Source organism: Puntigrus tetrazona, chromosome 14 (assembly GCF_018831695.1).
Source record: "Puntigrus tetrazona isolate hp1 chromosome 14, ASM1883169v1, whole genome shotgun sequence".
Lineage (NCBI taxonomy): Eukaryota > Metazoa > Chordata > Actinopteri > Cypriniformes > Cyprinidae > Puntigrus > Puntigrus tetrazona.
This window is the reverse complement of record NC_056712.1, coordinates 12,633,195-12,647,381: the sequence shown is the minus strand read 5'-3', so window position 1 is coordinate 12,647,381 and position 14,187 is coordinate 12,633,195. Positions and strand designations below refer to the sequence as shown.

Here is a 14,187-nt window from a genome sequence, read left to right as displayed (position 1 = left end):
CTTTTTCGTTTGCTAAGGAAAAATAAGTATTTATATATATATATATATTTACTATTATAAAAACATCATTTAAATCACAACATTTTTTCAAATCAATCATACCTTATGGGCCAAATGGTTGATACAAATAAATAAATGAATAAAAAATAAAAAAAAATAAATAAATAATAAATGAGTTGATATTATTTAAATATGGATACACTTTAAAGCATAAAATGCAATAGCAAAACTTTCTTTCACCAATTACTGTTCTTCCGTGTACCCTGCAGTGCTACAGGGCTGCAAAACGACAAGCATCCATGACATGTGCCACTGAAACCACCCACTGTATGAATATTTCCAACACCGGCCCTGAGGATGCCACATCCCATTTTCTATGCCATTCCATGAGCATTTTTCAAATCCTGAACTACATTTCCTCTCTTCACTCCCATCACTGCCATTTTAATTGTGAAGTAAACAGCTCTCCGGGGCTCTTTGCAGCGGCTCTATGGTGTCAATCTTCATTTCCTTCCACAAAAAGCAACACATCTTAATGGTACAGTATTGATAATCCATTGGTCTCCTAGTGCACAGTGAGAAAAAATAAATGCTTGAATCACTACCACAGGCATGTTGTTAGTCTAGATTGCATTCTGTGCAACAACAAGGGCATAGCTCTTGATCAAAAAGTAATTACTTACTAGCTGTAAGCTATGGGCTGAGTTGAAATGGATTGTGGGAGTGCAGACTGTGTGTACTGAGAGGAGCAGTTTCATCGTCCAGCAGAACTTCTTCTTTGTGCCAGACATTTTCTCTAAATGCAGAAGATTTGGGGCACATCAGGTCAGTGTATTAAGCCAGCCTGAGGTAGCCAAAACAGCCATAATCACACCTGAAAAACTTTCTAAACCTTTACAACAACACGTAGAAAAAGTGTATGCTAAAAATGCAATATATGCATTTTTGTATTTGCTTTGAAATGATTCAAAAGTATGTGTGTGTGTGTGTGTGTGTGCACATTATGAGGATCAAATGTCCCCACAAGGATAGAAATACCAGTAAATTTTGACTAAGAGGAAACAAGCTTATAAAACATACAGGAATAATTTTTTTGAAAATCTAAATATGCCAGTAGTTTCCTGTAAGGGACAGGTTTAAGGTTGGTGTAGGACAATAATACATACAGTCTATACGGTATAAAAAACATTGGAATGTCCCCATAAAACATGGAAACACAACATGCGTGTGTGTGTATGTGTGTGTGTGCGTGTGTGTGTGTGTGTGTGTGTGTGTGTGTGTGTGTGTGTGTGTGTGCGTGTGCTTTTCCCCTCAGTCAGAGGAACCATAATTTCTACCAAAAAGCTTTTGTAGCTAATTTGATTAAAATTATTAACAAGAAGTATAATGGATTATTTAAATGAACACAAAGATGGCAATTAAGAACATTAGTTGGTCACACTTCATTTTAAGGTCAAATTCTCACCATTAACAAACCATTAACTATGACTTTGCCTCAGCAAACTCCTAATTTGCTGCTTATTAATGGTTAGTAAGGTGTTAAGTTTAGGTATGATTAGGCACGTAGAATATGGTCATGCAGAATATGTCCTTTATAAGTAATAAACAGCCAATATGTTAGCAGACTAACTATGAGCAAAACTTTTAATGCAAGTCAAACTATGGCAAAAGCAGAAAGTATTCCTTAGAAGCACAGCACTCGTTCCCTGTTTAACTTTTAAAAAGGAAGCACGGCAGACTAATAAAATCCAGCACACCCTGATTTCCTATAATTATGAAGAAGCATGCAATCAGAGTTCAAATTTGCAAATTTTGTAAAGGCTCCGGCGTTTTAGTCTCAGTCTACAGTGCAATCTAGCGCAATGTACATGAGACACTTTGTAAATGGCTTGTTTGTGGTCCATGGCATGCCATCTGAACCCAAGATTAATTTAGGCCCGAAACCAACGTTAACAAAAAAATAAATGTTTTTTACAGAGCGATGTGATTTGATCCTCAAGACAGGGAACTTGATTTACGGTCAGCGATATTACCTTTCGTGTAGACTGCTTGCGTGTGGTCGGTTTCTAAACAGTCTCTTTATGAAGCATCTGCAGTACCGCAGATCCCCTCGCTGGTGCTGACCCGACTAGGCCAGTTAATGTGTCTGTCTGCTCGCTGGATTACTGGAGCCGTTGACCTTGCCATCTGCTCCTTATGCCTCAATGCCAACCCCTCTCTGCCATTTAGACAGGATGAAATACAATTTCCATTAAAGGGAAAGTTGCTAATAATGCCTTATCAATTAGCCCTATTGCTATTGATTGATGTCTAGCAGGTGGCACGAGACGATTATGTTCATTTAGAGGTACAATGGCTGTCCTCTCCTCCTACTCTTTCTTTTGATGCTCATTAAAGCCCCGGCTGTAGAGACATCAGCTACTGACTGATTCAGCCCTCTAACAACCCATTAAAGATTGCTTCATCACTGTTGAGCATCATCTTCGTATTTCTACATTGTTAGCAAGATGTTCTCAGACGTGTGATAATCTTCATCTGTAGTCTTTATAATATTTGCTGTAAAAGTTGCTGTATAATACAAAATAACATATGCAAACACACACAGTACCGCTCAGAAGATTTCTTTTTTTATGTTTTTGAAAGATGTCTCTTATGTTTAACAATTATATACCTATATTATCATATTGTTACAGTATGAAAAACTGAAATAATGTTAAAATAAAAAAGAATTGCTCTGAACAAAACATTAGCTTGACTATTATTATCATTATCAACATTATTATAATTATTGTTATTGTACCACCATTATAAAGGTCTTTTCTTTCAATTTTGTTTAATATAATACTTGTTTTTTGATAAAAGTATTCATTTTAACACAACTGAATGTGTTTTTTTTTATCTTCTCTTTAAAACACTATGCGGTCCTGGTTAGATTCCTCAGTGGTCTGCTCGGCTAGACTTTTATGTTTAATGAATAAATAATATAATATTATTTAATATATTCACATCAACTCTATAAGGTAGTTTCAATCTTGAAAAAAAAAATAACAATGAATAATAATGATTTCTGTAAATGGAACCCTGTGATTGCTTTTCTTTCTGTTATTCAGTAAATGAATGACCAGGAGGCCTGATGTTTCAAGACAAATCTTAGCATGCCAAAAAATGGCTTCATTTAATCAAAGACATTAGAGTCTGCATGAACTTAATTACACTGTTCCGAGTATATGGATAGGGTGGCAATAATTCTCAAAATTTAGTTTCTGAAAATTGCCCATAATTCATTTTACCTTAGGATATGCACTCACTCTCCCACAAGCTAAATGTTTTATACACTCCCCTATAATTCAGATGGTAAAAGGGCCACCGAAATTCTCATTTTCTACCTGAGATCTTTGAAATTGGCAGAAATGTGCCTCATCAATTAAAAGTGATTGTGCTAATCATCTTAGTTTGTCTGTAGGAACCCAGGAGCTTTACCCGAGAACAGCGAAAACAAGATCAAAATGTTGGCACGGCAAAAAAATTAATGTGCTCATTAACTCAATGCTCATTTAACAAAATAAATGAAGGAAATCAGATCCAAAGGAATGTGAATTTACTTAAATTCACTTTCATTTAATTGAGAAAATATTATCAAAAATTCATGCTGCTATAACAAATGAATTCAAATGTGATTAACAATCTCATAAAAACGAAACCAGGACCGCTAAGACGTCAAAGAGGCTCATGGGGAAAAATGAAATTTAGCGCATATCTACTAGTCAGTGAGGTGTCTTGTGCAAAGAATTATCTTTAAAGAGACAAATATTTCAGATTTTCTGACAATTACATTTAAAGTGTTGCCGCAAATGACCATATAAGTGGCAAATGAGATGTTGTCCAGTTAGACAGATAGTATGAGATAAAAATCAAGATCAAAGCATATTATTAATCTCCTCTGAAAGCCTTTCAGAGGCATCGTATCAAATATAATCGGACAATCCGAAGCATTTGCAATCTTTCTAGCCCATGTCTGAGACTGCAGTTAGTTAAACGAGAATATTGCCATAATGGATCAGCCGGCATCCAGGTCTGGTCCATGCAAATCCACTGTCATCATTGATTTCTCTTTGAATGGATATGTCTTCATCTCTCCCCTGTCTTAGCTTAGTTTCCTCAGACGAGAGGATGAGAAACCTGTATGTGTGTGTGTGAGTGTGTGAGTGTGTTAAAGCAGAAGGGGAGAAGCTTTGAACTGGCCAGAGAAATACAATTGAGATAAGTTACTGGAGACAGGTAATGAGAACCAATAGACTCCCAGGAAAGAATCGATAGTGGACACTGATACACTGGAGAGGAAGGACACATCGCAGTATTATTCTTCATTCAAGTAAACGCTGCAGATATAAAGGAGACGTGCGCTAAGCAGACAGATACCAAATAGTTGTCGATAACTTGATATTTGCAAACTAAAACATCCATCGATGAGATCAAACTGCCTCAAGGTACCAATGACTGAAACCCTGATAAGAACGAGGGACTGTGCAGTACGAGTCTTAATGATGAGGGCAGAAATATGATGAAGACATTTTGAAATATAGATAGTTAATATAACATACTGATTTTGTAGGGGAATCTTATTAAGAGATATAGGTAAAGGTAATTTTTCACCCCAAAAAGAGTAAAGACAAGTGCATTTTTTGTTGTTGTTGTTGTACACTGGGAAAAAAAGATTCTTTGAATTTACTATTTTTTGTTAAGTCTTAAGAGTTTGAAATTACTTTACCTACATTTAAATAAACAAATTTATTTGACCAACTTTCAACATGTTTTTATTATTTTGTCTGTAAAAAATTTCCTAAATTTAATTTCATACTACAAATACTACCATGATGGACGCATATTTGAAGCACCCTTAAAACATATATTATTAACAGACATATGTTAAAAAATAAATACAAAACAAACACACAAACTGACAGAGAAACTGAATGTAGAATATAAATAAACCAGTTACATTAAGCAGTATTATCACTATTTATACACGAATATTGTTATGAATATTTTGAACTTTTTTTATAGCCTAGCATTTTATTTTATTTTGTTTCACGTTTACTTTTGTTTTTATGTTTATTTGATCATTTCAGTTATTACTATTTAAAGATTTTTTTGGTTTCAGTTTTAGCTTTTAGTCATTTTAACATCAGCTTTAACCAAACTGAATTAACTTAATGTATTTCAACATGTTTTCATTAATAATTTTTCATGATTATTTCAATGAGCAAAAATGTTGTAATAGTTTTAGTTAAAGCTGCTGTCTGTAACTTTTTTTGCTCAAAAATCATCTATAAAAAAAATGATCTAAAATCAATATTTGAGCAAATACATAATCAGACAGTGTTCAAAACTATCGCTTTTTAGGGTAATGTTGTTAACATTAAAAATTTGAGAATGAAGTACAAAAACAATAATAATTTGCAGGGTTTGATGTGATATGAGCTAATTGATCGTTCGATTTAATCACCATTGGTAGCATGATTTATTGTAATGCTTTTTCCCTGAGTTGGTCAGATCAAAGTGTGGCAGATCTATTACTTACTTTGTTCAGATGACAACATTTTTATTTGGGTCATATATTCCAATACGTAGTTTAGAATCTGTGATTACTAAGTACACGATTCACTCCAGTGCAGCGTCTGTCAGCTAGACATTCACCTCAAAACATCAGATTCATCCGTGCCGGAGCACAGCCCACACATGGCATATAATTCTGCGAGGAACTGCAATACCAAGTGTTCAAACTAGTTGGCGACTTACGGACTGCGACTTTAATGATAACCCTGACAGCACTTTTGTTGTAGCATTCCCTCATAAAACACTATGCATTAAAGCATCTACATTAAAATGTAAACGCTAGGATGACAAAATAGCACAATGACATACAACACGGTATCCATACAACACTGATTTCCTTTTGCACCTGAGCTGGCAAGACAAGTGGAACTACTTTGTACTCTCCGCTTCAATAAGCTGACATATGTTTGAGTTGTTTTTCTATTCAAAAGGAAAAGTCAGGAGTCTAGTTTACTTCCCAGCACTAACTTTGAGCCAGACTTTCTGAAACTACACAGGAGACGATGCCTCCCGCTGCTCTCCTTTCAAAACACTGCTGACAGCACAATGTGGAAGTTGGGAGAGATCAATGTGGGTACCTTCGGAAACCTATACTGTTGGACATCTGTTTGTCCTTCATCTCTGGCCAAACGCTGGCCATTCATCAGGCAACACACAGGCAAGAGGAATGGGGTGTCATGTTGAGACCTTGTACTGTCTCACTGTTGACAACAGACCGCATTCAAACAAAGCGACAGTTACCCAACTCATGCAATGCTTCAGATAACATACTGTGAATTAAAAAAAAGAATCGCAATCACTATTTTACAGTAAAATCTTACCATTACTAAATATACTTCAGTCAAAATAGAGAGACAGTTACAAACAAACTGTAAAATACATTCAAATCAAATTTAGCTCACCTCACTATTGATTTTTTTTCAACCTGGTCTCAAGAAAATATGTACCTCTGTGCACTTTTTGTGCGACTCCATTTTTACATACTTTACAGCACATTTTGCTTAAGAGCGATGTCCACTGAGTGGAGATAAAACACAGGTTCAATGTGTAAACCCTGGCACATTTTTATTACGTTAATATAGCTATATATTGTGATGGTTCAGAATTGAAATATCAATAGACTGTTGCTAAAAGTTAATGCTCTATCATGTTGGAAAATATGCCCTACACTAAATCCAACCCTAAACGTACCCAAAAGTGTTAACACATGCAAAACACATTTTTTTGATGCAACCATGCCATTTCAACTTCCTCGCCTCTCAAGTACATCTCTGTACTCCGTAGGGCACTGAACAAGATATGATATGAAGTTGGATATGTGTGATGCTAATGTTCATAAGCATCAGTTTTCAAATCTTTCAAAAATTATGCTTTATCAGTCGTAACTATATACATTTGTGTGAAAAGGAGTTTGTAAAAGGTGTTGGAGCTTAGTGTTCATTTCTTTTGGAAACTGCAGTGATATGTACTTGTTGGTACGTATTTCGTCTTTCACCCATGTACGTTTGTGCCAGGTAGGTTTTTTTTTTTACTGAAATATAAAGTTTCTAACATGAAATAAAATGTTAATATGTTTTAATTTAGTGAGAAATTGTTTCATAATTCCAGGTGGCAAAACATACACTATGTATGTAATCTACTACTGCCTCTGGTGACAGTCAAAGAGACTCGCCGACTTTACATCAGCGAATGAAGAACGTGCGTGTGCATTCAAAATGCGACTCAGAGCTAAATAAATAAACACAATGTACTGTCTGCCAAAAGAAACCGAATGTTAATAGTCTGGTGTGTGCATGTGTTATAGACAGATGACAGGAGTTTATGCCTGTCTGCTCTAATACCTAGCAGCATATCCTCCATCTTAAGAAATGCGACGTTCCCCTAGAAATTGTTGCAGCTCCTCCGCAGCATGTCATCCGCACGTCAGCTCTCCCAATCAGCTGTCATGCTGTGAATTGGAGGTTTTAAGTTACAGATCACTCCTGAATCTTAGCACACGCGTGACGTGAATCCCTATGCCCCTACGCTGCCTCTGCCAAGCAGCGTCAAACAAACACACAAACATCCGCTCGCTGAATGCTGACGAGCCGTTCCCCGCCTCCACCTCCTGAGAGAACGAGGGGAAGACAGCGAACGGGAGACACAGAAAACCCTTTAGGAAATTCTTTTATTCTACTGACGCTAGGAACAATCATTGTAGAAAGCCGAGCTGAGTACTTGTCGGCAGATCCCAATCAATCACGAGACGGAGGAAAATAACAGAAAACACAGCATGTCCACATAAGAACAGGTACAGCTGAACAAATCGGCTCCAGCACCGGCTACATCACTTAAACTGCTCTCGGAGGGGAGAGTGATTAAACCTCAGAGGAATTACAACACGAAGCTGTCTCGGAAAACAAGAAACAAATCACAAACTGCAGAGAAACCATGCTGAACTAGTTTGAAGGAACTGACACTAATCATTTAAAAAAACAGATAGTTCAAGCTTTAAAATATTGCTGAGTAGCATTGCAAGACATAAAACTAAGTATTTTGGGATATGTGGCAGTGACTTATTGTTTTCATAAAATAGCAAAAAAGGCAATAAGAAAAACCAATGTATATTAATAATAATAAAAACACTGCAAACCACAGGTGCTGTTTATAGTTGGCAAGAAACACAGTATCTTTGAACATTAATACAGGCTGTCTCTATCTAATCTCTAGTACAATAGTATATACGCTTGTCATGGAGTTAATCATTTTTAGACAGAATCGTTCAGTGCACCAAAACAATCCCTAGAAATTCTCAAAATGCATCGTAAAACAACGGTAAGCAATGACTATATTTACACCAGTGTCTTGTAAATTCCCTTAGAGTATCGTATCTGCCCTCCACGATGCCTGCTAATTAAAAGAGCATTTCTTAATGCATTAGCGCTACGCTAAGCTAGTGTCGATAACCTAACGCTACTGAAAAGAAGATTCTGCGGTGGATGCGATCTTGCTTTATAGTTGCCAGTGGTTCACAACAAATGAAATCTCTACAAAACAGCGAAATCACTGTCACATAATGCATATCACTGTTTCCATTATGTTGTGCTAATTTAGCAATTTTTGATTATTCCATTGTGTTGTGGTTTTCCGATGCTAATTTCATTGTGCTGTAGTTTGTTTCTGTCGTTTTGTGCTAATTTCATTGTGTAGCATCTTGTTTCTGTTGTCTTACAGTTTGTTTCAATTGTGTTATGGTTTGTTTTCATTGAGTTGCGGCTTGTTTTACAATGTGTTTTTACAATGCTAATTTCATTGTGTTGTGGCTTGTTTCTGTTGCACTGCAGCTCATATCCATTGTGTTGTGCTAATTTTGTTGTGTTGTGGCTTGTTTCTGTCACATTGTACCTTATTTCTACTGCGTCATGCTAATTTCATTTTAGCTTGTTTTCTGTTACTTGGTTCTGTTTTTCTTTGTGTTTTGGCTTCTTTCTATTGCGTTGAATGCTCAACAATGCTCAAGTTGCAAAATACAGTAGTAACTCCTACTGCACTGCCTATAGCTTGTCCTTACATGCGCTAACAGGTAGATCATCTGATATATTTTCTATTACAACCTAAATTATAGAGTAAATGAGATGTGACAATAATTTGAGTGATATAAAGAGATAAAGAGAAAAACTTGGTGGCAACCAAGTTAGAAAGCTAGTAACAGCTGTTTGAAATCTAATTACAGCGGTAACAGCGTCAAACGTTCAAATTAATGGCACTATTACAATTAAATTAACAGCCAAAATATATTGAGCACATAAAGCAAACAGTTAAAAAAAAACTAAAGGAGTTGATTTTTGATGTCCTACACAATATCACTTAATTTCAAACTTTTTATGAATTAATATATTTTTTCTAATATATTATCTAAAAAGTTATTATCAAAGCATTGTTTAGATTTCCCTATTCGTATATTATACTTAATTTTGTGGAACCTTCTCAAATTAAAGGTACTGTTTTCAGTCACTGCACTTGATCAGCTGCCTGATATGTCAGTAAAGAACATCTGGCTTTCAATCCGTTATCATTTATCACGGCTTATAAACTCTTCATTACGTTACCGTACACTCTGTAAGGGAAAACTGGTTTATTATGCCATTCATACTAAAACAACTTACTCTATATCATCCCTGTACAGAGTATAACATTATCAATGTTGTTTAATTTCTAACCTAAAACCTATATATTAGTTGGCCAAGTTTACAGAATGAACTTTGACCATAATGTTGCTGGGAAACCATGAACAGCCTACGGTTAAGCTAAATGATTACTATCAATAAATAGAACAGAACATTAGTGTTATATAATACTGCTGTTCCTGCACTTTTACAAAAGCTTTCAGTGTGCATAACAACATCTGGTAACTACAGTAAAATCACTGTAAGGCATTTATTATTAAATGACATATGTACATTAATAGATTACAAAACTGACATTTTTTTGCAGTTTAATTATTAATATTGCTGCCTCTGCTCCAAAAACCAAGAAATATCCAAACTAAAACGGCCTTTTATGATAGACTAATGCAACAGTCCAATCCCTGAGCACAAAGCAAGCCCTGTTCGTGATATGACCAGAAGACATTTTGAAAATTGCTTTGAAGGAAGTCCTTGTATTTTGTGCTATACTACAGAAGAAGAAAGAGAATCGCATCTAAAAAGCTTCCTTTATAGGCACTCCTGTTTTCCAGTGTCATTTTATAAATGCTGTGGGTCAGCCGGCTTTATTGTCCACCTCAGAGAGAGTGTTGAGAGGGTCTACCTGTGGCAGGGTCCACGTCACGCTCGATCAAGTGCTGATCTTGGTGAACCCATTCTCCGTTGCACTTGAAGTAGATCTGAGTGGCAGGGGTCGAGCGGCAGGTGAGGGTCACTGGTTTGTTCTTAACGATATAAACATCATCAGGCTCCACCAGGAAGTGTGGCAGCAGGTCGGAGAAGGCCGCAGGAAGTGGATGTGTTACAGTGGCCGCGTGCTCTCCACCTGGGAAAGCAAGTGAGATAAAACTTTAGGGACAGGTTGTGGTTGTTCAGATGCCTGAAACCTTTTAGTAGTGCAAAGAGATAATGAGTGTATCTGATTTAATTTCACACTCCGAACCCTGTGAGCGGACAGATTGCTTTTGACACGCACCTGAGTGCAATACTAATTTTGTGCATCCGTATTTGGTAGAATACAGATATTCTGCCAACCACAGCTGACACAATGTCTCCGCTACAACAGGTCTGGGAGATCATGCTAATGGTGTGGTGTTAAAAGTGCTTGCCTTTGCCTGAGCGACATTGAGCGATTTTATTTCTAGACAAAGTAGGGTCAGTGATGCTGAACATGTTCATGTGTAGGGTTAACTCATGAATATTAATCGCAGTGTACTGACTTTGCACTCCAATGATGTTTAAATAAACATTATGAGCAACGTATGTTATAATGAGGAACTAATTTAAAATGTTCCATAATTAAATTAAATTCCAAATTCACTGGGATAAATAAACACAGATGTAAGCCTAGTTCAGTCTACTTGCACAGTGATTTGAACTATCATCATTGCTTTTCTTTTTTGACTTATTTTTGAAATTCACCTGCCAGAATACTCTCAAATACAGTTAATATTTTAAACATATAACACATGACTTCAAATTTAAGTCACTTTGACAACATTTCATAAAAATAACAACAGGAATTCAACTTCAACATGCTAAAGAAAATATAATAAATAATATCAATACAATTTTTAGCATGTAAAAATTCATTGCATTTAATCATAATAGTTTTTTGAATAACTTACATTTACTTTTTTTTTAAAGGACATGATGAAATAGTTTGCTATCAAGTCAAATGATCAACCTGATTTTAAAAAGACCTTAGAGTATCTTGGATTTAATGTAATACTGTAATAATGTAAATACTTTATGTATTTTGATTTGTGAATGATCAGTTAATTTCAGATTGTTTCAAGACAAAATTCAGTTGTTATGGGCTTAAAACTGATTTAAGAGCATCTGAATGTATTATATTGCAGTCAAATTACCAGCTAAACCCTACTGAGCAAATAAAATAAAGAAAAAAGATTGAAGGATTTAAAATTATGAACTCTCTCTCTCTCTCTCTCTCTCTCTCTCTCTCTCTCTCTCTCTCTCTCTCTCTCTCTCTCACACACACACACACACACACACGCAATAACATTATTTACATTTAATATCATTTGTATACGTGAAGACCCTGGGATCCTAAACTTTTTTTTAATAAAGGACAAATTATTAAATACATTAGTGTATAATTCTCACAAGATTAAAAAAAGCTATAATTTTTCAGCCTCTCGGATGTAAATATATATTTAGATACATAGATTTGAATATCAGTCAATTTCAACACAAAAATATGTTCAAAAGCCTCTGCATAAGGACATATTTAATCCTAAAAGAGAGACATATGCTACTATCTTCCACCCCCTACAGAAAAACAATGTGTGTGTGTGTGTGTGTAAGAGAAAATGAGTCCCCTTGTTAACAGGCTGAGTAAAAAGCTTCTGAGTGGTATGGCCTTGTCAGGTTTGCCTACAGCAGTGCTGAATCCCATCTCTACTCTCTCTGCTGTTAATCACAGCCTTTTAAGATCAGAGCTGATGGACCGCAGGCCATAAATCCCTCTTGCTGAATGACCACGGCACTTCAAAACACGCTCTCCGGGCCCTGTATCCAGGGCTTTAACTCAACTCTTTATTACGCCCGGGCCGACCACTGTGACGTGACTGCCAGCCATTCACTGACTGACAACCACCGTCACAAATAGGCTGTATTAAACGTGAGGCGAACGGGCTCTTTATTCCGATGACCCCCGATAGAGCGGCGAGATCAGGTGGGGTGCGCAGCGCTGTTTACGGATCAAAGATCTGCGTGACTTTGTAGGCGGAAATGTTTCTCCCCCGCATAGATTTATGGAAGTAGCGTCGAGGCGGTTAGATTCATAAATGTTTGGAGAGATTCAATGAGAAATCATCATTAATCAGAGCTTGGCCCTGCGACTTGCGGGAGAACGATTCTTCAGCGCTGCGCAGAAACGGAGCGCAGCCCTATCAGTAATTTTGTTGCTTCATTTGTTAGCTGCAATGTTTTTCTGGTCTTTGTAATTAAGAATGAATTGCTAATTTATCCTTTTCCGCCCACAATCCAGAGCAATCAAGCAGCCTCGGCTGGCTGTTTATTCCCTCTCCATGCTGGAGGTCCCACACCATTGTGTATCACACACAAACACACACACTGCATGTCTGATAGCCTTTAGCACTGAACTCAATTTTTAAAGTGATCACTTTTGCCAATTAGTTATTCCCCCGGCATGTATCTCATTTCAGAGTTTATCTCTGTTTTTAGAGACATGTTAAGTGCAAATAGCCAATATGACGTCAAAGCCAGGAAGCGTAACTTGCTTCGATATTATGTAGACTAAAATCCAAACAACATCGGAATTTAACAATGGCATGGTTGTGCAGGTGCAAAACACCAAACACCTTCGGAAAAGAGCCAGTAATGGGTGAGAAGGGCATGAAATGAAATTAGATTGGAAGTGAAGAGAGTATTTTCATCCACCACCACAAACAGATGCTGCATTGGGCTGAGAGGTTAACGGTAGCAATGAGACTGCTTGGATGCTTTCTTTTAGGATTACCATTGAATGATACATCAACGCACAATGATATAGATTTACATATTACAGGAAGCTTTGAGGTTATCAGCATATTGTGCCCTAGAAACTTCCTATTTATTTATTCACTGAGCCAAATTTTCTTTCAGACATTCAACCATCTTTGCCGACTTCATTTTAGTATTATTTATAGATTCTTATGTATTATTTATGAATATTTGCATTTTCAGTTAGCTTTAATATTTTATATTCATATTTTATTAAAGCGCTGTTGTCATTGACGATTTAAAAAAACGTTATTTCAGTTTCAATCATTTTAGCACTTTAATTTGATTTAATTTAGTTATGCAAAATAATAATAAATTGTCACATTTGTTCATTTGTCAGATTCATTTGTCTTTTTTTCTTTTTACTTTATTTTAGTTCCTATAAAAGTTTTCTACTTTAAATAAATTCTGCTATATTTAACTTTTAATCAAAGAATCCTGAAAAAAGTACCAGTTAATTGAATAATAATAATTTTTGAAAGATCACAGGTCACTGAAGACTGGAGTAATGGCTGGGGTAATTTCGCATCACATAAATTTAATTTTAAAGTATATTAAATTAGAAAACCATTATTCTAAATTATTAGAATTTTTTTTCAGTATTTTTGATAAATGCAGCCTTTGTGTGAACATGTCAAGCACCCTGATTTCATTTTCATATTCATGCATGCGAATGAAATCAGGCTTTCCACACAGTCATCTGTATGTCGTATATACAAACATACACGGCTATACACTTCAAAGACATCACACGATCACTTAGCTGAGCTAATTTTTCTGGACTGTGCTATTATTTCACAAAGCAATAGAAGCCTGGCTGTGGCACAAAACACAAAAAGCACATCTCTGCTAATGAAAC

At 36.0% G+C, this 14,187-nt stretch overlaps 1 protein-coding gene across 6 annotated transcripts in view; it reads right to left on the bottom strand.

The window, feature by feature from the left end:
• The window catches only part of unc5a (unc-5 netrin receptor A), a 154,958-nt gene that overhangs the window by 64,620 nt on the left and 76,151 nt on the right, over window positions 1-14,187 (bottom strand). For all 6 annotated transcript variants that reach the window (XM_043257248.1, XM_043257250.1, XM_043257251.1 and 3 more), the window contains one exon: window positions 10,405-10,626. In XM_043257248.1, the coding sequence (XP_043113183.1) occupies window positions 10,405-10,626 (222 nt within the window). The remainder of the gene's footprint in view (window positions 1-10,404; window positions 10,627-14,187) is intronic.